Below are 27025 nucleotides of genomic sequence, written 5' to 3'. Positions count from 1 at the left end.
ATAGCTATAAAGTAATAAAGTAATAAAATATTCATCCTAGTTTAAAATACTGACTTGAGGGAATTTCCTAAATTAAGTGGTTCAGTTCAGTCACTCAGTCATGTCCGACTCTTTGCGACCCCATGAATCACAGCACGCCAGGCCTCCCTGTCCATCACCAACTCCCGGAGTTCACTCAAACTCATGTCCATCGAGTTGGTGATGCCATCCAGCCATCTCATTCTCTGTCGTCCCCTTCTCCTCCTGCCCCCAATCCCTCCAAGCATCAGGGTCTTTTCCAGTGAGTCAACTCTTCACATGAGGTGGCCAAAGTATTGCAGTTTCAGCTTCAGCATCAATCCTTCCAATGAACACCCAGGGCTGATCTTTAGTATGGACTGGTTGGATCTCTTTGCAGTCCAGGGGACTCTCAAGAGTCTTCTCCAACACCACAGTTCAAAAGCATCAATTCTTCGGCACTCAGCTTTCTTCACAGTCCAACTCTCACATCCATACATGACGAATTGAGTGGTAATATTATACAAATTTAAGGATTATATATTTTCTTACTGAAACAGAGACAATTGTGGTAAAACATAAAGAACAGTGAGGCCTGGGGATGAAGGGCCCTGATTCTTGTACCTGCTCTGGAATAATTAGCTGCATGCTGTCAGCACATCCCTCATTTTCTCATCTACAGGAGAATGTATTCTCAAATTCCAGTCAGCTTGTGAGCAAATGAGTATAAGATAACGACTCTCTGGATAGTCAAAGATGCATAGAAACATCTGTGCATAATATATAAAGATTATATCTTTATAAAGATTATATTATAGGGCAGCTCTTTGTCAAGAGATACAAGTGTGTAAGCTTTAAGATGTTTGTTAAGAAGCTATCACATGGTCATATATGGTACAGAGGAAAAAAATAAGTGTCAAGGTGCAAGTTAGCACAGATATTGAAGATGGTTTGTGATGATGGGACCAATATGGTGGCCTGTTTCTGTTTCCTAACTGTAACATGGCCTCTGCAGGAAGGAGCAAAGGAGTACGCCATGCTGCACAACCCTCGCTCCAAGTGCTCCGGGCGTCGCCGGCGAAGGCACCACGTGGTCAATGCTTCCTGCTCCAACACTTCAGCCTCTGCTGTGGCTGAGACCAAAGAAGGGGACAGCGACAGGGACACTGGCAATGACTGGGCCTCCAGTTCTTCAGGTACAGTGAGCAGAAAATGATCTCTTCTTGCTACACAAGGTAAACCCAGGATCATGCCATAACGGTTAACATTACTACCTTTTTAAATTGTTCATTCTTTCCACAGGTTCACCTGTAAGCAGTAGAGACAGGGAATATTTTTGTTCCTAACTCTTCTACCTTTTGGTGTAGAATGAAGTGCTGAGCTTGTAGCAAACCACTGAGGCCAGCTGCACAGCTTCTTGTGTTTCTCTCATTCCTTTCTCTCTTAGAGGCAAACTCTCGCTGTCAGACGCCCACGAAACAGAAGGCGAGTCCAGCCCCACCTCAGCTCTGTGTCGTGGAAGCACCCTCAGAACCTGTGGAGTGGACTGGGGCTGAAGAATCTCTTTTTCGAGTCTTTCATGGCACCTACTTCAACAACTTCTGTTCAATAGCCAGACTTCTGGGGACTAAGACATGCAAGCAGGTACTGTCTGAAGGGGACGGGAACAAGTCCTTGCCCTGGGAGCCCTTTGATCACTTTGTAAGGCTGCCTGTCTGGACAGAAGCTGTCTTAGGTTCAGTCCTTCGTGAGCCTGTGCTTCTGGACCAGGAGGTGGATTCCCCAAACTTGGAGGGCTTTCTGCAAATGCCAGGCCTAGCAATACTTAGGATCTGCTGTCCTTGCTGAATTCGTATTTCTGTCTCTAGCCACTATCTAACTCTTCTGGATGTTTCTACCCTCTCTCAGGTTTTTTCTTTTTTTTGGTGGAGGCAGAGGTGTTCTTGCCTTTCTTTCTAATGCATGCATACATGCTGAGTTGCTTCAGTCGTGTCCGACTCTGCAACCCTATGGACAGCAGCCCAACAGGCTCCTCTGTCCACGGGATTCTCCAGGCAAGGATACTGGAGTGGGTGGCTATTTTCTTCTCCGTTTCTTTCTAAATGTGGACCCATTTCCTGGAAAGCACTCCTGGGTCCTTCTGGGGATCTTCTTATCTCACACCCCTGCTCCTGCTTCTGTGGCTACAGCTGCCACCGTCCCCCCAATCAGTCTTCTCAGCTGCTTTATTCTTCAAATGTTCTATCATTAGATTTCCTAATTACCACCCCTAATGGCTGTGTCTGGACCGTGTGCATCTCACTCACATCATCACTAGAATCGCCATCTGATAGCAGCTTCTGATGTTCTGAAGGTGGGAGAAGCCTACAGGGAGCAGACAGACTGAAGCACAGGGATAGGGAGTCAGGTATTGGGGCCAACTGGTCCAAACAGGAACACCAGAGCTTGAGCCCTCCTCACTTAGCTCCCCACTTTCCAGAAGAGTCTCTGCAATCTTTTCTTCATGTACTCTCTACTTAGAACAAGTAGTAGAACCATGAGCTGAAGTGCCCTTTGCTTTCTTTTCTTTTTAAGTGAAAGAAGGTTTACTCAAGGGGAAAACACTCCATAGATGGAGTATGAGCCATCTCAGAAGGCATGAGAGGCCTTTTTGGAGGAAGTAGAAATGAATAGCTTTATTGCTGTGCCAGGCAAAAGGAGACACAGCGGGCTCATGCCTTGAAAAACTGTGTCCCCTATTCCTTTCTTTTTGGATCTCATACCTATCTCCCCAAGGCACAGGTTTTTTACCTAAAAGCCTGAAAACTGTGTACAAAGCAATTTTTGTGTGTTATTTTCCTGAAAATAAGATTCACAGTTTTCATGGAACTGCAAGAAGGCCTGTAACTGAAAAGAAAAAGCTAAAAAACAAATGTTCTAAGGGAAACAGCATGTTAAAAGGGACCAGGCCTTCCTGAAATGCTGTCCTACTAAAATAGTCAAGGCTCTAACATCTTTATGCCAACAGAGGGAGCTAGTGCTTAGCCGGGTGGTACCTCAGGTCACATCAGACTCAGTTACACAAGATATACAACACTGCCCTTCCTAATAAGAAGCAGATACTCTTGGTAAGAATTGACTCCCTCTGGGCTTGAAAGGCAGAGCAGTAGATGAAAGAGACTGACCAGGAAAACTACCTGTGCTCAGTCAGGATAAACATTTAAGAATCAACTTCAGGGACTTCCCTGGTGATCCAGTGGTTAAGACTCCTTGCTCCCAATGCCAGGGGCATGGGTTCAATCCCTCGTCAGGGAACAGGGAACTAAGGTCCTGCACACCACATGGCATGGCCAAAAACCAAACCAAACCAAAACCAAAAACACAACCAAAGACAAAGAACTTCAGAAACAGCAACCCTGTGTCCCCGTGCTGCTCTGTCTATGCCTGCTAAAGATGCTCAGTCATCTGCCCACAAGCTCTCCAGAAACCAGCACCTGCCTAGGTCACTTATCTGACTCCTCAGCTCAAGAAGTGACAGGTCCTGTTGGATTTCTCTTCCAGGTCTTCCAGTTTGCAGTCAAAGAGTCACTTATCCTGAAGCTGCCCACAGATGAGCTTATGAACCCCTCGCAGAAGAAGAAGAGAAAGCACAGGCAAGGGTTGGACCGAAGGCTTTCTGTGGCCAGACTGTTCCCTGTGCCCTGACCTGCCCTAGGGCTTCGCTGCTGCCTCCCTTTGCAGCCACTGCCCAGCAGTTCAGCATCACTCAGTGGAGGGCCAGTCTCCTCAGTGCTCCCTGCAATCTGTGCCTTGAATCAGCCCTTCCCTTGTCCCGCAGTGCTGTGGACCATGAAATAATTGATTTTTAAGCTCCCGGCCAGCAGGATGTAAACTGGCCTCATGGCTCCACCCTGAGGCCGTTTCTTCTCACTGGGTTGTTATTACCACTGCACTCACTTCTCAACTCTGACCAGGGTTTTGTTGTTCTGTTTTTGGCACTTGTATCTCTAAGTTGCATAATAACACTGTCTTCTAGCTAACCTTTGCTTAGGGTTGGAAGGTTTTTTTTTTTTTTTTTTTGCATCCAACACTCCATCTGGCTTTGTTCCCTAAAAAACTGACACTGGTTCCAGATATAGAAGGAAATCCCTGTGGCATCTCCCTTTCAATTCCTTCACTCAGAGCAGATTTCTGAAAAGTCTTCCCACCTCCCCATCCTGAAATGCCCCCACATCTCCACCTCCTCAAAGAGAGGGAGGGCAGGGGAGAGGAGAAATGGAGAAACAGTAGCATTTTAGTAGATGTAGAGGGTTTGGTCTGGTCTTGCATCTGTTTTTGTTTTTTTTTTATGTATGTTTGTTTATGGGTGGGATGTGTTGTTTTTGTTTAAATCTTGAGCCAGAGGCCAGCTGCAGGTAAAGTGGGCTCCAGCTTCTGTGCACCGGCATCCAGGCCTGTTGTGAAGGGATTTGGGGAGGATCCCAGTGATCAGATCGCAGTCCCCCAAAGGAGGTCATGCTATCATTTACCCAAATCTGCAGAGTTCCCCAGGGCCACAACCCTGAGCTGTACCATCTCTTGCAGGTTGTGGGCTGCACACTGCCGGAAAATTCAGCTGAAGAAAGGTAAGTTCCACTGGGGCGCTGCGCTCAGGTTGCAGCCTGTGGCCGCCCTTCCCCTGCCCCACCTGTGGCTGCACTTATTGACCCTGCATGGCTTCCGCACGTTGCAGGTCCCCCCTGCAACAGCTGGTGACAGCTCAGCTCCTCGCTGCAGCTGAGAAGACCTCTCAGGAGATACAGTCACAGGCCTGTGGTCTCTGACTTTCATCGTGAGCCATATACAGGGTTCTAGGCTTCATTTAGTGTTCTGGGGCGGTATTTGTTTAATTTTTTTGGCCAAGTGGCATGTGGGATCCTAGTTCCTCTACCAGAGATTGAACTCAGACCCCCTGCCATGGAAGCAGTCTTAACCCCTGGACCAGCAGGGAAGTCCCCTCATTTAGTGTTTAAAATAACTGCCCTGTAATCACACCATTTCCACACTCTCCCTACAAAGCAGATCACTCCACTGTAGCTTATGGACCACCACCCCTGTGATTGCTTCTCACGTCAGGTACTAAATGCATGTCCAGGTTGGTCAGAACCAGTGGCCACAGTAGTGTGTTCTTTTCTCTCTTAGATAACTCCTCCACCCAGGTGTACAACTACCAGCCCTGCGACCACCCGGACCGCCCCTGTGACAGCACGTGCCCCTGCATCATGACTCAGAATTTCTGTGAGAAGTTCTGCCAGTGCAACCCCGACTGTAAGAGTTCTCTGTTGGCCATAGTTGTCAACCTAAGCAGCCCAGGTTTCCCTCCCCTCGCACCCTTCTCTGCTTACAGGCCTTCCGATACCCTCTGTGTGGCACTTAAAGCATTCTACAGAGGAAACAAGATCTTTAAGATCAGGGGAAGTCATTTTTTTAAAAATCCTGAGGTTATGATTCTAAAAGCCACAGTTACACTGAAATAAGCTGCTTTTCCAGCTTCACCTTCTAGGGCAGCATTAAGAAATGTGAGAATCTTTTACCTTAAGGTGTAAATACAGCCTCCCTTTCCAGGATGTTGTTTTACAACGTATACGGGTTATAGCTCTGTGTGTGTCTGTTTTAGTCTCCTATCTGGAGTTTTAGCCTCAGGTCAATCTGGATGTCAGCAGAGGGTGGGACAGAGACTCAAGCGTGCTTTTCTCTCGCTTCTTACCCTTGCCTGCCCGCCCCCACTGAGGCTGAGCAGTTGGGTGGCAGCCCCCAGAGCTTGCAGACCTGGGTACCCAGGCAGTTGTGCTGGAAGTACTTTGTAACACAAGATAGCAATCTTAACCACAATAGAGGGGTGGGTGATTGTGCTGGGAGGGCAGTGGGTGGAGGACGATAGCATAGAACGGATGCATTATGTTCTCAAAATGATTCTTGTTTTGATGGTGAGGATTTACCAGTGAAAAGCACTGATTTCTGCTTCTCTGGAGCACTGTTCACCTACCTTCCAAATTCTCCCAACAAAGTGGAGGTGGTAAGGGGAGAGCATTGTTAGGGATTCTCTAGAAAACACTTCTCCAGAATCAAACCTGCTTTTCTGACTCAGACGTGAATGCTGGGAGGTGCTCTGTTTTCTCTGAAAAACACTTGAGTCTGTGATTATTGGGACTACCCAGATAAAGAATTCGCCTGCCAGTGCAGGACATGCAGGTTTGATCCCTGGGTTGGGAAGATACCCTGGAAATGGAGATGGTAACCCACTCCAGTATTCTTGCTTGGGAAATCCCATGGACAGAGGAGCCTGGCAGGCCACAGTCCATGGGGTCGCAAAGAGTTGGACATGACTGAGCCACTAAATAATAACAACAACATGTGATTATTGGGAAGGCAGTTTCTCTGTTATTTGCCAAATATCCTTGAACCCATAACACTGACTTCCCCACTGTCTCTTGAGTCAAACCGGAGCCCCAGCATCAGCCTGCTTCTCTCCCTGACGTTCCCTGTCATCCCGCGCAGGTCAGAATCGCTTTCCCGGCTGTCGCTGTAAGACCCAGTGCAATACCAAGCAGTGCCCATGCTACCTGGCGGTGCGCGAGTGTGACCCTGACCTGTGCCTCACCTGTGGGGCCTCGGAGCACTGGGACTGCAAGGTGGTTTCCTGTAAGAACTGCAGCATTCAACGTGGCCTCAAAAAGGTGAGGGCTTTTTCCCAGGACTCCAGGCCAGGTCAGGTGGGAAGGACTGAAGATCTGAGCAGCCTCTGTCTACTGGTTCCTTAGGTGGTTTGTACACCAGTGTTGGTGATTCCTGACAGACACACATTTCCTGAGTTCATCAAACCTTTGGTCCCCTTGAGGGATTAGAGAAGTAATCCCCTGACTTGGCCAGACTGAGAGGAGCAGAGAAGAGGCCATGTCATTGACAGTGTCTGTTTTCTGTGGACACTTGCAGTGAGTTCCGCAGGGTCAGGTGTAGGAGATTTCCTAGGCTGGAGGAAGAGGTGTCATGTCTCTCTTCATCACCTCCCACCAGAACACAATGGCTTAGACCTTTTTCTGTTTTCAGATCCTCTTACAGTTGCTAGTTCTTTCCACCCTGCTCCCCGCAGCCCACGTGCACGCCCAGCACACATTCCCCCCGCCCCCGGCTCGCACACGCCCTGTAATCTGAGGTTTGACTCCCTGTTCCCCAGCACCTGCTGCTGGCCCCCTCAGATGTGGCCGGATGGGGCACCTTCATTAAGGAGTCTGTGCAGAAGAATGAATTCATTTCTGAATACTGTGGTGAGGTGAGTGCTATCGGTTTGGCCCACATTCTTATATGGAGAGATACTGATGAGAAACTCTGATTTTCTGTGGGCCAGACTTCTGTGAACTAATCTCTAAATAACTCAGCCAAGTTCTCATGTGGCCTCTCGGGGGATCCCACAGAACTGTTTGCAATCCTGAAACAAACCACTCTTTCTTCGACTTTCTGGCAACTCAGGCTACACAAGGGGGCCAGGCAGGCGGGGGACTCTGGTCTGTCTCAGTGTTGGTTAGCCTGTGCAGGGATTGGGATGAAACTAGCTGAGCTCCCCCTCTGACTACTGTTCTTGTCGTCCTCCATAAGCCCCTTCCTGGCCCTTTCTAGAGGCAGAGTGCCATGCCCTGAGCAGGCAGCTACATCTCCAGTATCTGTTCCTTGTCTGTCTCTACAGCTCATCTCTCAGGATGAGGCCGATCGACGAGGGAAGGTCTATGACAAGTACATGTCCAGCTTCCTGTTCAACCTCAATAACGGTAGGGAGTCTCTCTTTCATCCCCATGTGGTCTCAGGCAGGTCTTCCTACCAGACTCCCCTGGTATCGTTCAGGTTCAGACCAGCCCTGAGTCTTCCAGCCGATGCTTAGAGCACAGTGGTAAGACTGAACTCAGAGACTCCAGGAGCCACAGTTTGCTTGCTCTGGGAGAACCTCCATTTCCGGGTTGTGTTTGTTTCAGAGCCCTGAGCACTTATACGTCAGAAATCTCCCTTCCCAGTAGGTGGGAGGGGAGGTCTGTGATTCCCGAAAGAGGAAGGGAACCCGCCGGGAGTGCTTCCATGAGGGGCTGTTTCTAGCTCCAGTTAGTGTGCTGGGACTCAGGGTTTCCCCTGCATTGTATTGTTCCAGTTTAGTTGACTTCAGATTCGGGCTCAGGAAGATGTAGAGTTGCCTGGTAAGCTCATAGTCCCCCTGGTTTCCTTTATAGATTTTGTAGTGGATGCTACCCGGAAAGGAAACAAAATTCGATTTGCAAACCATTCGGTGAACCCCAACTGTTATGCCAAAGGTGAGTTCCCAGTAACTTGGGAGGTGGGGTAGATGATGGATGCTTCATTTACTCTGATTTCTATCCATTAGTTCAGTTTTTTTTTAATAACTGAATTATTTCTTTGTCCAAAGATAATCATGATTAATGTCTAATATCATTTTGAGCCTTTCTGTCTTGGTTTTTTAATCTGCTTTTTTGACTGAATACATTATAAACCTTTTTTCCTAACGTGACTCTTTTGAAGATAATTCTTTCCCTGTGTCACTAGCCAAAATAACAGATCTAAAAGCATAGAGACTTCTACCTTCATTGATGACTTTCTGATTCCTCTTCATGTGTGTTTTCACTGGGAATTTGGAGAAAATCGGCCCAGACTCACTGCTGATCATTGACTTGAAGTGACTGGGAATCTAGCCCTGGGTTTATCCTATTTCAGTGGTCATGGTGAATGGGGATCATCGAATTGGGATCTTTGCCAAGAGGGCAATTCAAGCTGGCGAAGAGCTCTTCTTTGATTACAGGTGAGGCAGCCAGGAATAGTCCTAGGGAGGTGGCCCAAAGGGCAGAGGGGGTGGCTGTTGAAATTTATCTGGGGGACTGAGGGTGAGTGACACGGGTGAAGGGGGAGGTTTCATGGTGACCAAGGCTTTTTCTCTGTGGTGCTCTCTGGTGCCTCGCCTCTGAAGCACGAGCCTTGTATGGGATGGGGAGGGGAAGTGAAATGGGAGGGGCTTCATCTCTTCAATCACAAAGGCCTCTGTAGTGACCTGGTTCCTCCTCCTGCCCTGGGACAGGTACAGCCAAGCTGATGCCCTCAAGTACGTGGGGATCGAGCGGGAGACGGATGTCCTTTAGGCCTCTTGGGCCCCTCGCCAGCGCTATGGTCGCGGCCCTGTCCTGCTTTCATGCACACACCACTGCTGCTCGAGTTTCCTGCACTATGTGTCTCCTACACCGAGAAACCCCCACCCGCTCCCTCTGTAGTGAGGCCTCACCTGTGTCCAGCGGGGACAGAACTGTCTCAGCGAGAGGGGAGACAGGGGGCTAGGGCTTGGGCCCCCAGGAGAGAGAGTTGCACCAGTGGGAGACTGCGTCTCAGGCCTTGGAGGAAGAGAGTACAGGCTGGGGGCGGGTGACGTTTGCTTGAGTTCTTAATGGCTCCCCAGGCTGTGGGCCTCAGGAGTCACCTTGGACGGTTCCTAACAAGCATTAGCCTAACTTTCCAAGTCAAGGATCCTTCCTGTAGTTGGATCACCAGCAGATCTCTCTGTGGTCCTGAGACCAGGAGAGGACAGGTTCAGTGAAATTTGGTACCCGGAGCCTATGAGTGGTCAGGGTTAAAGATGAGCCTGGCGGGCAGAGCAGACTGAATTCAGAGGGGAGATGGGGCACCTGACTACTACCTCTTTCCCCCTGACATGCTTCAAACTGAAAGAGTGTGGGTTCTAAGAAAAGCTCTTCAAGGCTGGGAGAAAGAAAGCTGAGTGCCATCCATCCTTCTGCAGACAGTGAGAACCAGCCTGATGACAATAATAAACTGCTAAGCTTGGGGCCCAGCAGGCTTTGGGGCACCCTCTGTGTGTACTCTGGAGACGAATGGGTATGTTTTCAGATTCCCGAGAGCAGATACCAGTGCCCTGTCGACCCCTTCCAAAATTCTGATTTGGCAACAACAGGTGGGCATTTCACTGCTGCTGAAGAACTGGAGGGGTGGCGCAACCTGGGTATGACGCTCTTGTTCCCTGCAGATGTAGCTGTTTTCAGGCCTTTCGTTTCCCTTAGAGGCTGGGAATATGGGGCCGCTTTTGCTCCCGTCTTCCGGGTAGTGGGGTGCAGGCCTGGACTAGAGAAGTGGAAGGTTGTTGGTGGATCACTTTCCTGCCTGGAATCCCTGCTGTTGGAAAGGATGAGTTGACACTCTGTGTTTGGAGGTGGGCGAGGAGCTCCCAGGTTCCATGTGTTTAGGATGGCACCACACAGGCAGACTGGCAGAGGGTATTTAAATGTTGAGAAGAAGCAGGCCGGCCACCTGTGCCAGTTCATAGTGACATTCTCTCTGGGATTCATGGAAGCACTTTATTTCCTTTAGAAGGTCTGGAGATTGAGGTGGAGTTTGAGCTAAGGTCTCGGGGGTCCCTGCCCAAATCTCTTTCCTGAGGGAGCGGGGAGGAGGTGGTGGAAGATTCTTCTCCAGTTCTATCTCATGTCCTGGTGGAGGCAGAAGGAACTGCCTTGAAACAGCAGAATTGAATGAGAATGGCACCAGCCCTAAGAACCGCCCCTGTGTCTATGGCTGCTGCTGAGCTGCAGGGAATAAGGAGCTTTGTGCTAGAGAAAGAGAAATGGGCAGGTATAGACTAGCCTAGGGTGTATTAGATAAGGGAGCCGGCTTCTCCCTTCTCTGTGGGGAGTCAGAGCCTCTCTTCCCTGGTCTGTGCTGACCACCCCCTTCCTCTAACCCCATTGGCTGTCCCTGTGAAGCAAGGAGTAGGGTTCCCTCTGACCAAACTGTCGCCTAGGGATTTCTGTGGGACATGCGCGTGCACACGCATACACACACACACTCACTCACATACCCTCACTCACCACACTAGTGGGCACACAGGCACTCAGCACTGAGCACACGCCCAGCCGGTTCCTGACAGAAGCCTCTTCCCACCCGACGGGGCCAGACCCTGCCATGCTTCTGAAATCTACATCTGCTGTGGTTTGTATGCATTGTGTATAGGGGACACCCTCTAGCTGGACTGTGGGCTCCAAATTACTCACAGAGAAAAAAACCAGAGACAGAGAAAGGAGGGTTAGGACTGTCTGAAATGCAGTCTGGGGCTTGCTATGAGGAGTAGATGGGGAAAAATTGACATCCAGCCTTTGAAAGGCTAGACTGACCCTATCCTTCCCTCAGTGTGCAGAATCACTGTGGTTGACCCCCTCTTTCCCCTGTGTCAGACCACTACCTACTGCTGTTGCTCCAGCATTCCCATCCTCTCCCCTGATCTCCCCCACCTTTAAATGACGGGTCTTAACCCCTCCCCCCCCCCCAGACAAGTAATGATGGATGGAGTGAGGTGGTGGGGATGATGGGGGAGGCTGGTATATGTGCGGCTCTGTTGCCAGTGAATTTCACGCACTTTAAAGTCCTGTGGCTTGTGACCTCTTATCTGAATAAAGTGGTAGAATCCATTTTGGCAAGTTGTGTGCTGTGTGCTTTGGGGTCCAGGGATGAACCCTGGAAGGATCCGGGGAAGCTTGAGTATTCTGATCTCCACTTGTCCACGGAGACCAGGGTTGGGGGAGATCTGGGGCAGGGGGTTGGCAAGAACCAAGCAGCCTTCCAGCAGGCGATGCCGGGATTCCAAGCGCTCCCCATGAAAGATTCTGGAGCTGTCAGATTAGTTCCCTGAAAGTCATCCCGCTTATCCGCTAGCCACGCCGCCAACTACCACACACAGACTGGAGCTCTGTCACTCTGCTTTATTAGAACAGCTCCGAGACTGAGAGCACAGCTTCAGAGTGGAGGCTGATCAGGCTTGGGTGAGTGACCAGCAGACCTCATGAGACTTCCAACACAGGAGAAGCACACTGGGCTTCTCAACATAGGAGAAGCACACTGGGCACAGAACAGGACAGTCAATTGATTTTGTCTTTTATATATAAACTGATAATTTAAAAAAATTAGAGTGATATATATAGTTTCTCTAGAGAGAGACTTTGCAACAAAAAATATATATAAAGGATATGACCTCCTAGACAAATGAAGCAGCATCTCTGAGCGGAGGAAAGAGGGCTCCTCATGCATTGGAGAGGGGGGCCAAGCCTTTGGACAGGCACCAAGGCTATTGCATATCTTGGAGGAGGGAGGAAGAGTAGAGGGCTGGCTAGTCAGTGTCTGCATTATTCTCTCTACATTGCAAGTTTTTTTATGGCTTTGGCTAAAGCGTGTAAAGCAGCGGAGGTACTAAGGTGCTAAAGCGAGGCCTCTCAGTCTCTGTAAAAAACAGCAAAGGGGGGTAGAGGGGCAGCAATGAAGCCCTCCTAACCCCCAACTGAGGGGAAGCAGGTGGGAGATGTTCTGCAGGGGAGGGGGGAGGCTGGGGGGTATGATTGAGCAGCCTCCCCCCATGCCCTGTGCGCCCCTGCAATCCCACACATCTGTCCCTGCTGAGATTGAATATTTGAAGGGAGGTGGTTAATCTCCCCTGCACTCTGGTGTTAATCCCTGGCCGTAGCTGGGACAGGACTGGCAGGAAAGGCCTGGGCCAACCCCACGAGGCTTCTTTGGGGCAGGCAAACAACCAGGAGCCTGGGGAAATGGGGATGGGCAGGGCATTGGTTTTAGGCAGTGAGGCTCAGCCACTCCCTTTGGTCCCATCTGTAGCTCTGCCCACCAGACTTGGCAGGAGGGAAATCCTCTAGATGAGCAGAGCCAGCTAAGAGGAGCCACATGTCCCTGCGAGGATGGGTGGAGGCGGGATTGGGGAATTCGGAGGAGACGGGCTTGGTCCTTGAAGCCCCTCTCCTGATTCATTCAGATCTGGACTCCTCCAGAATCTGGGGTAGGTTTTGGTCCCGGGGGCCAGGGGCTGGGGCTGGGGCTGCGGCTGGGGCTGGGGCTGGAGCTGGAGCTGGAGCTGGAACTTGGGTGGAAGCTGGTGTTGGGGTCGGGGCTGAGGCTGGGGCTGGGGCCGGGACCGGGCCTGAAGTAGGCAGGGGAGGTTTGCTGCCAGCGTGGTAATCATGTGTGGCCTTGGGCTCATTGGTGTGGTAGGAGCCCTTGTAGCGATGATTCTGTAGATAGAAGAGCACCAACATTCCCACCAGTCCCAGCAGCAAGAAGGCCACCAAAACTGAAAGAGAAAAAAGGAACAATTCAGGGCAGATCTCTGGGTTTCACCTATACACAGACACACATGTATCCTTTTGGCCTAAAGCATATGTGTCCGACAGCATCAGCTGTACAACCACATCAAGCTATTCTTGATGTGTCTGGTTGGTCTAAAGCCCTGGCTTCTATTCTGTTTCTAATATTAGAATTTCTGTTTCTCATATGGTATATGTAAAGTTTAATAAATTTCTTTTTCTAATAATAGAATTCTATTTCTAATACTCTCTTTCAACATCCTTGGTACTTACACCAATTTCTCATCTTTCTGGATGTTACTCTACCCCTGTTTCCTCATCCCTTAGCTTTAGCCCCACTTATTTTTTTTATAACGGCTTTATTGAGATATAGTTAACATACCATAAAATGTATTCTTTTATAGTGCAGTAAAGCACTCTTTAAGACACAGTTCCTGCCTAATTCTGGGACCTTTTAGATATTAAACCCCTGACTTTGGTGGGAACGTGTGGCCATGACCCAACAGAGGAGCATATGACTTAAGCTGCTTATCATGAAGTGAACATTATCTGATCCACAAAGTCATAAAGTCAGAGACGTGACCAGCAATGGAAATGATATATTGAGTCAGGCAGTGATAGGCACATCACTGTAAAAACTTTGGCCCAGTTTTAATATTTCATTTCATTTCTATTAAAATCTATAGAATCTGCCAATATTTAAAAATCTCCAAGCTGATTATCAACTACCTTCAGCAAAGCCTGTGTCACGGTTCTTGGCATCACCATATACTGAGTGCCCTCACTACCCCTCAGGCCTGAGGATACGGGACAGGGAGGGAAGGCTGACAGCCAGAGGGTAGAATGAGAGGTCAGGGTAGGGACGGTGCCACTCACAGCCCAAAAGTATAGCAACCCATCCGTCATCATGGTAGTACGGGAAGTCTGAAAAAAAGAGAACGCACCAGTTAGGAGGAGCCTCCTGCAGATTAAGAGTCATTTCCTTTCCCTGTTGTCCCTCTTTTCCCTTCCTCTTCTGTGTCCCTGGGGATGTACCTGGGGGAAGATACCAGGGGTCCAGCTCAGGGGGCACCTCTGAGACAAGGCGTGGCATGGCTCCACAGTTAGACTCAGACAGCTCTCCCTGGACACGAAGGGCCTCAGCCAGCTCCGCGGTCATGGGTCGAGGCGTTCGGAAGTGGGTCTTGAGAGGAGCCACGTTGTTGAATCGGACACCAGACAGGCAGCCCGAGAAACCCGGCGTGTTGTAGCGCTGGATCTCTGGGTCAATCACTCCAGTCTCTGAGGGAGAGGCAGCCCAGAAAGAAGGGGGCTTAGACTCCCAACAGCCCTGGCCCCTCTCACCACCCCTAGGTTCCCACTTCTCTTTAGCAGCACCTTCACTGCCACTCCCCATCCTTCACCCTCCTCTGGACTCCAGAGGAGTCCACAGCTCCCGACCCCAAATGCCGTCTCAACCCCAGCTTACCCATAACGCGCCCCAAATACAAGGCCTTGGGCGAGTCTAGCTGGCTGTCCACCAACAGTGAGAACTTCTGTTCCGTCAGGGAGAAGTAGTCCACCTGAGTGGGGAGGGGAAAGGAGATGAGAGGGCGAACCAGCAGCAGACATAGCCCAGACCAGGCTGGGACTCTCCTCTCCCGACTGGTGGTGGGTTCTAACTCAGTCCCACATAGGCAAGTCCTGGGCCCAGACACAGGATTTGGTATTAAAAACCTCACAAACTGGTTTTGAGCCCTGTCTTTGCAGCTTACGGTGGTTTGGGGAAACCACTTTACTGTCAGAGCCCCTTTCGTGACTAGTCAAACGAAGATAAGAAGAGCTGCCTACCTGAACTGCCTCACAGGGCAACTGTGAGGTCCCATGATACTACATGTGAACATTCTCTGTACACTGGAATGTGCCCTACAGATGCTGAACATTTGCCATTTCCCACTGCCACAGCCTTGATGATGAGGTTATGATCTGAACCCCTGGCACACACCTGGATGAAGAGGTTGCGGTAGACCCGGGTGATGTTGACACTGTGGGGCTGGCCGTCCGTCACAGGGCGGGTGGTGAGCTGGTACACATAGGGGCTGGTGCCCAGCTGGTAGCGCAGCTGCAAGGTCCCTGTGGGGTGGGAAGAAGGAAGAGGGGGGTCTCCCCTCAGCTCCCAGAATCCCCATCTTTTTTTCTTTTTGGCTTCGCCATGCTGCCTATGGGATCTTCGTTCCCTGACCAGGGATGGAACCTGTGGCCCCTGCATTTCGAAGCATCAGGGAAGTCCCCCAAAGCCGCCACCTTGGAAGAGCACATGAGTCCTTGTATTGGTCAACAGTTATGAGAATGGAAGGCATCCAGACGAAGCTAGAGTGGAGGGTGAGAGCCGTGGGGAACTCACCATCTTCCTTAATGAGCACGGCCATGTAGTCACGCACAAAGGAGCTGACATAGAGCAGGACGGCGGGGGCAGACTGGGTGCTGAAGCTGAAGGACACCTCCTCTCCAGTGACGTTGTAGACAGGTCCACGGTAGCCTGGCACCGGCCGGCCTGGCCGCGGGTAATCAGGCAGACGGTACCCAGGGCCATGGTAGCCAGGCACGTAGCCGGGAGTATCATAGCCAGGGATGTAACCAGGCTCGTAGCCCGGCACTGGCCGGCTCAGCATGTGGGAGAACTCCCGGGCTGCGGAGCGCAGCGCCGACTGGAGGTTATAGCGCATCCAGGTGCCAGGCTCAAAGAAACCGCCAATGTCTGAGGCAGAGGTAGTGAAGTCAGGGCCCGTCCCCACCTCCAGACGCTATGTATGTCATCCACGCACACCACCTGGCACGTGTCCCCAGTTTCTGCTACACCACAACCCATCTCCATTCACTTTTAGGTCCCCTGGAGGCCCTATGTCATGGAATGGAATCTTAAAATCTTAAGAAATGGAAAAGATCATCTGATCCAATCCCTGCACTTTACAGATGGGGAAAGCAAGGCTCTGAAACGGGCCACAACTTGCCTGAGGATACATAGTAGGTGGAGGGTCAGAATTAGAATCAAGATACCACAAACCCACCTGCCACTACTCACACTTCTAAACCAAGACCAAAGGACTTCTGTGGGTCCCTTAGTCCCTGTGTCTTCCTATCTCACCAGTGACCTACCTGCTCATGCACCCTCCTAGACCAGCCTTGGGGAGGATGTGTTCTTGGTGTATGTACAGAATCTTGCTATGGTGAATGTCAAGGCTCACCTTAACCAAGAACCAGGCTGTAGACATGTTTTAGGTGTGCAGCGATTGTCAACTAGGAAATGGCATAGGAGGGCATCGTGCAGCCTGATGGGGATATGCTTGCAAGGGGGGCAACCTGGGTTCCCTTGGCGACAGTGAGAAGATGGGGAAGTTATTTGTTTTGTTGCTGTTGTTCTTGTAGTGCCAGCTAGCTGTGCCATCCCTTCCTTGTCCCGCTTTATTCCTTTGGAATCACCCAGCAGCTTCAACTGCTTGAGAGCCCAGCTCAAAGCTCAGGAGCGCAGGATGAACACAGTCTTCCCCGATGCTGACACTGCATCCTCCCTCCTTCCTTGCCCTCCCTACATCCCATGATGCCCTCTGGCTCATTCCTCCCATAACCAGCAGCACTGACCATGGTTGCAGTATGGCCCATCGAAAGCCGTGAGGTCACAGTCACAGGTGTAGTAGCTGTAGCGCTCCACACAGCGGCCGCCATGGAAACAGGGGAAGCGGGGATGGGCGCAGTGGCCTGTGCAGTTGGGTGAGGTACCCTCAGAGGCATTGGCACGGCCTTCCAGGTTCAGAGTCACTCCATTCAGACGCATAGCCCTCAAGCAACCCACGAAAGGCCGCCTCTTAAGCTCTGCAGATCCTGGGGGGAAGGTGGGCAGGTGGAGAAACGGGTGTAGAGCAGAGATGGGGGAAAGTATCGGGGTTGCAAAGGCAGTGGAGGGCTATAAGAATGGAAAAGATGCCAGGGACTGGAGAGGAAGGGTGGGCCTTGGCTCACTGTGAGGCTGAGGGGATTGTGACCTAAGAGATGGGGTTCCTGGAAACAAGGAGAGTGGCCTTGAGAGGGTAGGGTGGTGACAGAGGCTTCAGACCTGCCTCCAGGTTGCTGCTCACCAACATACAGGGGCCGGTCGTACTCCAGCCAGATGTAGGTCTGCAGGGGCATCGGCCGTAGCACCCAGGGCCGGTGATCCACGCGGAGCCGGGCCTGCTTCACGTTGATTTCCGCCCGGACGAGGTGCCACTCATCGTCGTTGAACTCGAAGTCGTCTGAGTGCACCGTCAGGTTCTCATCCCCATTCCCCACGTCAAAGGCGAAGACTACGTCCCGGGATGCTGGACAGTGTAGGGGCGGGGGGAGAGGACTCAGAGCCCCCAGGGCCCTCACGGGGTCGACACAGCCCTTCTTCTCTGCTCTTTGGAGCTCCCTGACTGTCCCTCCATCTGTCTACACGTGGGCGTGCTAAGTCGCTTCAGTCCTGTCCGACTCTTTGTGACCCCATGGACTGTAGCCCCCCAGGCTCCTCTGTCCATGGGATTCTCCAGGCAAGATTACTGGAGTGGGTTGCCATTTCCTTCTCCAGGAGATCTTCCTGACCCAGAGGTTTGAACCCCTGTCTCTTATGTCTCTTGCATTGGCAGGTGGATTCTTTACTAGCTTGCACCACCTGGGAAGCCCAGTCTGTTTACAGCCTGGGACAAAACCCGTAAAGTGCTTAAAACCTCATACCTCTGCTCTCCCACATTCCCAGATCCCTGGAGCCAGCTTCCCAGCCCCACCTCTCAGGTTAGAAGCATAGCTCATCAAATAGGAGCCCCACACCCCCTCCCCCAGCCAACCCACAGGAGTCCAGCTTCCTCACTCACAACTCAGGGGCCAAAGGTCCAGGGGGGCCAAGTGGGTGCTCAGGGTCACAAAGCCAGCTATCGAGATGGAGCTGGGTCTAGAAGCCAGGCCCATCTAAAGCCCTTCCCATGCTTCCTTTCAAAGGGGCATCTGGCCTTGCCACTTACCCCAGCCTCCACCCACCCCACATCTTCCCCAGGGATCTTCCTCCCCCACAGTGTCTGCTTGCTCACTGTTGAGTTCCACCCGCACATAAGGTCGGCGCCACTGGCAGTAAGGGCCCCCCATATTCTCTAGGAAAACTCCTGAGGGAGCCGAGGTCCTGAAGTAGAAAGAGACGTCAAGGCTGTGGTTGGCCCGGATTGGGGGAAAGCGTAGTGCAGCCCCAGTGTGGAAGGAGATGGTGTTCCAGGAATTTCCTACAGAACCAAATGGAGGAAGGCCTTGTCAGCAGGGCGGGAGGCAGGCGACAGGGCAAAGGGGGACAGCTGGGGGAACCCAGGGAGAGACTAAGGCGTGTCATGCAAGAGGAAGGTGCAGGTGCAGAGGAACAGGTGTGGGCATGTCACCGACGGAGCCAGGGTGTCTGGCAGGGTGTCCTGAGACCCCCCTCCCACCCAGTGGGTCAGGGCTTTGGAACTACAGAGCCGACCCTGCGAGGGCACACACGGTCTCTGCCACTCACGGTCGCCGTAGCACCGCAGAGGCCTCAGAAAGAACTGGGCCTCCGAACTGGAGCGGTTCGTGTCCCCCACCACCACCTGAGTGACAGGCAGATGGTCCACAAAGGTCAGCAGGCCCTTGTCGGTTCTCCTGTGGGGGTGGGGATGCAGTGGCTCAGCCCTTGCTGCTCGGCAGCCCCCAGCATCCTGAAAGCCCTGTTCTACTGCCCCCCCTTACCACTGGGGCTGGTCGGCGTCACAGTTACAGTGCAGAGCGGGGTCCACGCAGCTCCGGTCCAGACCACAGGCACAGCGCTGGATCCCAGGCTGCGAGCCGCCCCAGTAGAAGTGCTGCTCCTCGTTTCGGCCAATCCAAAAGCTGTAGGGGTAGCCTCCTGGGGAAGAGGGGCAGGCAGCTTCCAGGCCCCGCCTCCATTAGCCTAGGGCTCCTCCCTCACCCTTCCAACCAGCCCAGACCACTTCCTGAGCCCTCTGGTGCTCTTCTCCCAGACCCCATGGGTCTCTCCTCCAGCTTTCACCCTGCCCTCCCCACCCCAGCCCTAACCTGCTGTGTTGAGCAGCCGGGAATTGTAGCAGGAGAACTCGATCCACTGCTCACAGTGCTGGGAAGCATTGGCCAGGGCACTGACCTCCTCCCAGGATGCATTCCAATACTGGACGGCCCCGAGGAATGGCCGCTCCATGCTGGAACCTGTCACCCGAGTCGTCCACAGCCTGTCATGGCGCACAACTGTCCATGCCCGGTTCTCTGGGGGAGGGGACGAGGCGGAGCTGTGGCTGGAGAGAAGCGTTCTCTACCCACCTTCCTACTTGCCTCCAGCACCACTGCCGCAATTCAGAGCCAATACATGAGGCCAGAAGCTCCATGCCAGCCCAGCTCTAAGTCTCCAACATCATAGGCCGGCCATGAGGCAGCTGGAATGGATCAGGAAGCTGAGATCTAGCTGCAAGGCTAGATTACAAACTCCTGAATGTTCCCTTCCCGCTCTGTCCTCATTTACCCCTCCACCGTTTAATCTTACTGGCTCCGGTCCACCCTTCCATCCTTCCTTGTTCCCCCTCACACTCCCACAGTTCATCATCTGCTGCCTATCACCCCTCAATCAGAGCCACTTACCTCGGATATCACAGTACACCACAAATGGCTTCAGAGGGCCACTACCATCAGGATCAATGGTGAAGTTTCCAGAAGTTTTCCCACTGAGTCGATAAGCCTCACAGGATTCCTTATACAAAGCTGGTGGGTAGTGAGTTGGGGAAAAGGTAGTTATGGGGTTGGGGGCTAGAAGGGCCAGCCCCACCATCTTTAGCGGCCTCACGATCCCCAGAAACTTCCTGACTCTCCCCCAGACTCTCCCCCACACTCCAGCTGGCTTACGCTGGTGGCAGGTCTCCCCCTTGTAGCCTGTCAGTTCACAGTAGCAGATGAAGTCATCCCAAGACTGGTAGCAGCGACCGTCATGCTCACACATGTTAGGGCTGCACCTAGGGGAGGGGGTCAGCACGCAGGGAAGGAACCTTATGGGGAGCTGCAGAGTAGGGTCTGACCCCTACAAGCTTCAGTCCCAGGTCCTGAGAGCACCAGAACCCACCTAACATACTCCACTTAAGTAGCCAGGTAGAAGCCTGAATGCTGGGGCATTAGGCAGGCCTCAGGGCTCAAGTACTATTGTTGCCTCTTCCCCAAAGGAATTAATTATGCCTTATATCCCCATCCTCACCTCCCCCCAAAGAAAACCCTCTAGGACCAAAAACAGATGCTTCATTTCCATTCTGAGCATGTGACACTTTAAGGGAATAACTGGGAAGTGAGAGGTCAAGAAGCAATCATTCCCAGGTGGGAGACTCAGGAGCTGGGACCAGAAGGGAGATCATTGAGAAACGCCATTCCCATCACTGGGAGACCGTGGAAGAGGGCTTTGGAGGGGGTCACCTCTTGGAGGGAGAGGGGCTTCTGGATACCTATCAGTGATGCCACATGTGTCAAAGAGGACCTCAGCATAGTATCCAAGCCGCCGGCCCTCCACCAGAGTCAGGTTGACCAGTTGACCATCCACCTTGAGCAGCTCCATGCAGCCATGGAACGCCGTCTGGTTGGAGTGGCAGCCCGATCGACTGGCTGGCTTGGGACAACCTGGAGCAACCACCCCTGTGAGGCCCTCCCCAGGGGAGACTCCAGCGACCCTCCCCCAGGGAGATGCCAAGGGAGAGCCAGACATGAAGGAAGGAAGCAAGGAAGGGGGCCAGTAGACAATGACAGTGACGTTCCAGTCCCCAAGGCCCCAGAGGGGCAAGAGAGATTTACTGCTACAAAACTCTCCATGTAGCCCTATCTGGGTGGACTTAGATGGGGCCTTCCCACCCAGAGACAGGGGTCTAGCCAGGTTGACCTCCACTTACCTCCAAAGAAGTATGAGGTTCCTGTACGGATCAGCAGTGGGTATGAGACCCTGACCTCTGCCCCCTCCACATCATCAATGCTGATGACTGCATGGTTTTCCTGGGCCACAAAATTCACCTCATGCCAAAAGCCATCATTCAGGCGGAACCCTGGACAGGACAGGAGGACAGTGTGGGTGGGGGAGGCACCACGCTCTGGAAGAGTGTCTTGAGTGGAGAAGCAGCAACCCCACTCTATCCTAACAGCAGCCTCTGTGCTTCCCATTTTTACACTTATCACACTGAGCGGTGACATCCCCAAATGTCTCTCTTCACTATGTGGAACCCCAGCGGCTGACACAGAGTCAAAAGTCATCAGTGAATGATACCTACAGGGACCCTCCAAATGGAGTACCAGGATTCTCAGCCTTAGTCCCTCAGATCTGCCCTGCCCTCCAACTCCCAGCTGTCTAATCCTGGGACCTCCTGCAGGGCTCCCTCCCTTCCCTCCCTCACCCCTCTGAGATGCAAAGGTCTCAGTCCAGGTCTACAGTCTCCTGTGTCTCTGCCCTGCTCTGGCCTCCCTTTGCCTCCCCTTCCTCTCCCTCTGCTCACCAGCGGCAAACTGAAGCTTCTTTCGGCCGGTCTGCACCACCGACACGTTGACCTGCCCTTCACTGAGCATCAGCTCCACGTGGCCCAACCCATCCCCCAGGGAGGAGAAAAGCAGCAGCCCAGTGAGATCCCAGGTGCGGAAGCGAAAAGAGACTGCGAGGCGGCCGCGGCGGGGGAAGCCAGGCACTTGCACGAAGTTGTGAGGACCTCCGAAATTGATGGGATGAGGAACCGGGTCCAGGCAACGGAACGCCACCTTACCCTGGGGACCCAAGTGAGGATGCATCAGCACCCAAGCTGATGCCACGCCCCGGCCTCTGTGAGGAGCCAGGTTCCCTGGGTGTACCTCCCCAACCTCACCCCGCCCAGAAAAACGTCCAGGTGTGGAGAGGTCTCCAGCCACCAAGTCAGCCCTCAGGACTCTTCTCGCTGATCTACATCATCTCCTGATCATCTCAGGAGCGCCTGATTAGCTCCTGAGTTGGAGTAGGGGGTACCACATAATACCTAAACAGCCCTCAAGTCCCTCCTCAGCCCCTGCGCTGTGTGACCCCTGGCCGAGCCACTCCGGGCCGCCACACCGTATTCTCTTCATTTATAACTGAGGAGATGGTGAGACCAGACCGCAGCTTTTAACTAGGCGGGAGCGGGGTTGGAAGCTGGCCTTTCGCACCTCCTGTGAGTCAGTGATGCCTCGCCCCCAACGTGAGCAGCTGGCTAGGGAGAAGTCTCCTCGGCTTTTAGATGATTCTCAAGATCTCTCCCCGCTCCATCCACTTGTTCCCGGAGGCTTTGATGCCCCGTCCTCCCCGATCCCCCTGCCCACTGGCCTCGAAGGTGATCCGGGAATGGCGCCGCACGGCCAGGTCCGCGATGTTGACTCTGTTGAAGATGACGTTTTCTATGCAGCCGCGGAAATTATGCCGATAGGCAAGGTTCTTCTGCGCGGCGCCCACCAGCCCCCCGATGAACATCTGCGGGCGGGGTGAGGAGTAAGCTTCCCTAGATGCGGCAGAGTGCGCGCCTTTCTCGCGCTCCCGCCCGTCCACTTTCCCACGCTCAGGCTGAGGTCTGAGACACACCTTCCCCCAGTATCGGTATTGAAGCTGGAAGCTCGCTGGGCCTCCTGAGGCTTGGGTTTTAGCCCTGACCCCACCACAACTTGGCTGCACGCCCTTGGGTAAGTCGATGAACCTGTCTGGGGTTCTTTATCTGCACATCAGGGCCAGGAGAGGGCAATTTTCTCATCTTGCCTGATCCCCCAAGTCCAGATTTCTAGACTCCATCTCAGCAGCTCTGGGGTAGAGCCCGGAAATCGGCATGCTAACACCAGCAACAACAACAAAACCCCAAGCTTTTCTGGGAGTTTGCCAACTCCTGCTAGCATGTTCAGAAAACAGTCTTACCTCTGAAAGAAGTGCCGCCCCCCGCCCCCCACCGGCCTACCTAGCATCTCACTTAGCCAAATGGCTTCTCCCCTCTTTGCTCACCTCGTTGTCCAGGTTCAGTCTCTCGAAGTCGCCATTGAGCACGAAGCGCTGCACGTAGCCGTCCAGGGTGAGATTTGCCTCACGGCCAAATCGGTCGACACGCACGTAATGCCAGTGCTGGTCATTGAGGACGCCGCCAGCGCTCACGGTCGTGTGACCCGGCCTTGGCTGGATGGGGCTGCTGCCTGAGGGTGGGGTAGGGCAGGGTCAGACCGGGAACCTGGAGAACCCCACTTAGGCCCTACCGCCCAGCAAACCCCCCAGGCGGAGCAACAGCCTGCAACCCAGAGGACGAACTGCTCAAGGCCCAGGACGGCCAGGGAGGGTGGGCACATAGAGACTGGACCACCCTCAGCCTGCGGTGGATCGGTGGCCATTGGCAAGTACGGACTTAGTCATTTAATCCCTCTGAGCCTCTGTCTTCCTATCACTAAAACGGGGCACGATAGCTGGTTCTACCTCATCATGTGCATATTATGGAAAGCGAATGAGATACAAAACAACAACGCTTCAGGAGTGTGTGTGTGTGTGTATGTGTGTGTGTGTGCGTGCGTGTGCGTGTGCGCGCGCGCGCCTGTATACGTATATACAATGTTTTTACAATGAGGAAACAGACTGGGGAAGTGCTCGTCCAAGGTCACACCGCTGGTAGGTGCTAGGTGCTGGAATCCGCTTGTCCTAATTCCCAGTCCAGAGTTTCGCAAGCACCAGATTTTACACGAAGAAGGCAGATGAGTCCAAATAGTTAAGGAAGGGGAAGATAAGGAATAGGGCGCGGCTTCGCGGAGGAGGTGCGGCAAGGGACGTGGGAGGAGAGCCTGGGGCTCCGCGCCGCGGCCGCGAGCTCACCCAGGCTCATGTGCAGCAGCAAGTGCGCCCCCTGCAGCTCGAGTGTCACGTAGTCGCCCTGGGCGCCCTCGGCGTGCAACAGGAGCCCGTCCTTTTCTTCGGTTTTGAAGCTGAAGGCGAACACGTCCCACAGACTCCGGCTGACCCCTCTCGGGAAGCGGTACGAGATGGCATCATCGCCATCGAAATACAGCACGTCGGACTCTGCAGGAAGGACCGTAGGTGGGTGGGGGGTCAGGGGATTCTGTCTCCCGCCCCGCCCCCACCACGACCCCGCACCCTTACTGTAAGGGCAGCCGTAGAGGCCAAGCCTCAGGCCGATCTTGCCGCGCGGGTTCCAAGCCAAGGGCACGATGCGGATGTAGCGCGCCGTGAAGTGATAGTGCAGGTCGTGGCGAACCACCGCCGACTCGTTCACGTTACCGAAGAAGGTCTAAGGGCAAGGGGAGGGGGTGACCACGTTCCCACACTCTGCTTGCTTTTCCACAGCCTCCCAGCCCGCAGCTGTCGCATCCAGCTAATCTCGACCTCTGGAAGGCAGACAGTCCTTATCTCCTCCGCCTTCCTGACTTTACAGTTTCCCTAGCCTAGAGCGTCCTCTCCACCATCCCAGTATTTCCTCAAAGGTCAACTCAGATGTCGCCTCCTCCAAGAAGCTCTCCCAGATTTTACCCTGAAGTATGTTCAGTTCAGTTCAGCTCAGTCGCTCAGTCGTGTCCAACTCTTTGCGACCCCATGAATCGCAGCACGCCAGGCCTCCCTGTCCATCACCTGTTAAACCCTGTCAATTGGCCACATCCTGAACACACGGCAAGCAGACGGTCCTTCTGGACTGAGTCCCTGTAGTGAAAGTCACTGCTCCTCATCTGTGCCCTCACCACCACCTCCCCCCCCACTTCCCCCAAACCTGTGCCCAGCCCAGCCCAGGTCACACAGTTGGGAAGGTTCCCAAGTGTGTGTGCAGGGATCCTGGAGTACCGCGTTGTGCCCTCGCTGATAGAACGGTGTCCAGCTGTCCACTCGGTCGCCGTAGAGCAGCATGTAACGTGTGACCCAGTCCCACGAGTTAAAGGAGCCCTGCGTGGCCACAGCCCGAATCCGGTGCTTCTTCATTAGGTCGATCTGCAGCCAGGGATTTGGGTCCCCAATCCGGGGAGACCATCCGCTTATGCCTACAGAAGGGACAAGGGCTTTCACTACTAGCTCCCCCTTTACCTCTAGCCCTTCAGAGTCCCTCACCCCACCATGGGGCACCACCGTGCTCACCGTGCAGCCGGGCAAATCGGGGCGCAGTGAAGAGCCCATAGTAGGAGGAGGCGCCCAGGGAGCGTGCATACAGGGGCCCGACCAGCTCCTCGTCGCAGCCGTCTGGGTTGCAGGAACAGACATGTTTATCAGGGCGGCCCCTCCCAGTCCTTCCAAAGGCCCAGAACGCTGAGCAACTGGTGCTTGATCTTCACTCCCCCCAGTGCAGACCCAGCCCTAACTTAAACCACCTGCTCAACCTGGCCTGCAGCAACAGCTGCACACTGAGGGGAAGCTGCCTTCTCCTCCTGGGGGAACCCCTAGGTCAGACCCTCCCAAGGACCAGTTGGAGTTCAGTACTCCCCAGAACACAATCCCAAACCTCAGCATCTTTCAGAACCTGAGTCACCCCAAGACATCAATCCGTCCCCAGACTTAGCCTCAGTCCCATTCAGCAGCACCTGCAAACCTGCACGGAGCCCAAATGCAGGCCTAGCCCCAACCCCAGCCATTCCTAGCACCACCAGTTCCATGTCCAAACTTACCATCTATACGATTTGGCTCACCAAATACTGCATGGATCCCAACCCCCATATCCAGCCCCAGCCTTAGCCGCAAACCCCAAACCCTGGTCCCTGGGCCAGCTCCAAGCCCAGCCCCAGTCCCCTTAACCCTAGCCCGAGTCACCGGTACCACTCTTATTCCCAACCCTCAAACCCGGCACTCGCTCACGCTTGGATCCCAGCCCCAAGTCCCCGCCCGGGCCGACTCTATCTTCAGCTCGGAGCCCAGCCCCAGCCCCGGGCGCGCGCGCCAGCCTCGGAGCTGCATTGCGGAGCGCGGGGGAGAGGCTGCAAAGGATGAAAGCGCACGAGTGCGCGCCGGCCGAGAAGAGACCCGCGACCACCCAGCCGCAATGCGGTGCGGGACCCGCCCTGCAGACCTCGTACTCCCGGGCCTAACCCCGCCTGCCTGCGAGCCCGGCACTCACAGTAGCCCCAGCCCCGGGCTCCTGAGACCGCGGCGAGTAGGATGCAGAAAAGCCGGAAACGCATCATGCAGGGCTGACGGGTCTCGGCGGCCGCCTTCCAGTGCCCGGCTCCGGCTAGGGCTCCAGTTCCAGCTCGGGCTATCCTCCTGGGTTTTTGCAACGAATGGCTGTCTCTCCCCCTTACCCACCCCTCTCTCTTCCCACTCTCCCCCAGCCCTTCTTTCTTGTCTCCCTAGGTGCCGTTCCTGCTTCTCTGCTGTTCTCTCCTCTCCTTCCACCCTCTCTCCTCTCACCTCCCCCCTTCCCCAGCCTCGCTCTCCTGGCACGCGCCGCTTTCCCAGACCCCGCGCAAGCGCGCGCCTCAGCCCCGCTGCGAAAGGGCGGGGGTAGAGAGCCTCCCGCCACCGGGAAATACCCTGAATAACCCGAGGCTACAGGGACTGTGGCCGCAGAGATGGGGGAAGGGAGACAGGGGCCGGCTGGGGGATCCTGGAAAATCCAAGAAGAGAGATGGAAAGGGAGGGTGCTTGGAGATAGGGAGAAGTGTAAGTAAAAAGAATCTAACATTTTCAGACAGCAAATTCTGCTCCAGGCACGCGTGCTAGGCACCTTCATTACCCTGTGAATTCTGCATTTTTATCTCACTCCATTTTGCAGATGAAAAACCCGAGGCTCAGAGAGGTTAAAAAAAAAAATTCTTCAGATCCCACAGGTAGCTACCAAGTGATAATATTCCAAAACCCATTCTTTTTCTACTGGCAAGGTAAAGGGAAATTT

The 27025-nt window shown here is 53.5% G+C and overlaps 2 protein-coding genes across 3 annotated transcripts in view; one reads left to right on the top strand and one right to left on the bottom strand.

Moving 5' to 3' along the window:
- Nucleotides 1-11474, top strand: part of EZH1 (enhancer of zeste 1 polycomb repressive complex 2 subunit) — a 31574-nt gene extending 20100 nt beyond the window's left edge. For both annotated transcript variants that reach the window (XM_070389872.1, XM_070389873.1), the window contains exons 11-21: nt 1013-1193; nt 1445-1641; nt 3538-3629; nt 4561-4601; nt 5158-5283; nt 6514-6692; nt 7190-7285; nt 7697-7778; nt 8229-8309; nt 8728-8812; nt 9086-11474. In XM_070389872.1, the coding sequence (XP_070245973.1) occupies nt 1013-1193; nt 1445-1641; nt 3538-3629; nt 4561-4601; nt 5158-5283; nt 6514-6692; nt 7190-7285; nt 7697-7778; nt 8229-8309; nt 8728-8812; nt 9086-9146 (1221 nt within the window). In that variant the 3' untranslated portion in view covers nt 9147-11474. The remainder of the gene's footprint in view (nt 1-1012; nt 1194-1444; nt 1642-3537; nt 3630-4560; nt 4602-5157; nt 5284-6513; nt 6693-7189; nt 7286-7696; nt 7779-8228; nt 8310-8727; nt 8813-9085) is intronic.
- A 271-nt stretch (nt 11475-11745) lies between these two features.
- CNTNAP1 (contactin associated protein 1) lies at nt 11746-27011 on the bottom strand. The gene is made up of 24 exons (XM_005899187.3): nt 26249-27011; nt 25279-25380; nt 24991-25184; nt 24298-24445; nt 24013-24216; nt 23164-23348; nt 22504-22647; nt 21674-21935; nt 21080-21229; nt 20642-20813; nt 20058-20164; nt 19797-19916; nt 19224-19427; nt 18897-19053; nt 18682-18809; nt 18230-18415; nt 17264-17485; nt 16770-17009; nt 15535-15888; nt 15136-15263; nt 14620-14713; nt 14187-14432; nt 14028-14075; nt 11746-13138 (listed from the first exon to the last, which is right to left on the bottom strand). Exons 1-24 carry the CDS (start codon nt 26313-26315, stop codon nt 12816-12818), a joined length of 4185 nt encoding a protein of 1394 aa, XP_005899249.1. The 5' UTR covers nt 26316-27011; the 3' UTR covers nt 11746-12815.
- Nucleotides 27012-27025: the final 14 nt, after the last annotated feature.

This window comes from Bos mutus, chromosome 19 (assembly GCF_027580195.1).
Source record: "Bos mutus isolate GX-2022 chromosome 19, NWIPB_WYAK_1.1, whole genome shotgun sequence".
Lineage (NCBI taxonomy): Eukaryota > Metazoa > Chordata > Mammalia > Artiodactyla > Bovidae > Bos > Bos mutus.
This window is presented reverse-complemented; position numbering and strand designations above follow the sequence as displayed.

What these genes read in the sequence shown, in the direction of transcription:
- CNTNAP1 (XM_005899187.3), bottom strand. Translation starts at nt 26,315, where the DNA reads ATGATGCGTTTCCGGCTTTTCTGCATCCTACTCGCCGCGGTCTCAGGA. An exon ending in GCTGCTGCACATGAGCCTGG is followed by an intron (nt 23,349 to 24,012) that starts GTGAGCTCGCGG and finishes CCCCACCCTCAG; the next exon opens with GCAGCAGCCCCATCCAGCCA. An exon ending in CGACCGGCCCCTGTATGTTG is followed by an intron (nt 17,010 to 17,263) that starts GTGAGCAGCAAC and finishes CCTTCCCCCCAG; the next exon opens with GATCTGCAGAGCTTAAGAGG.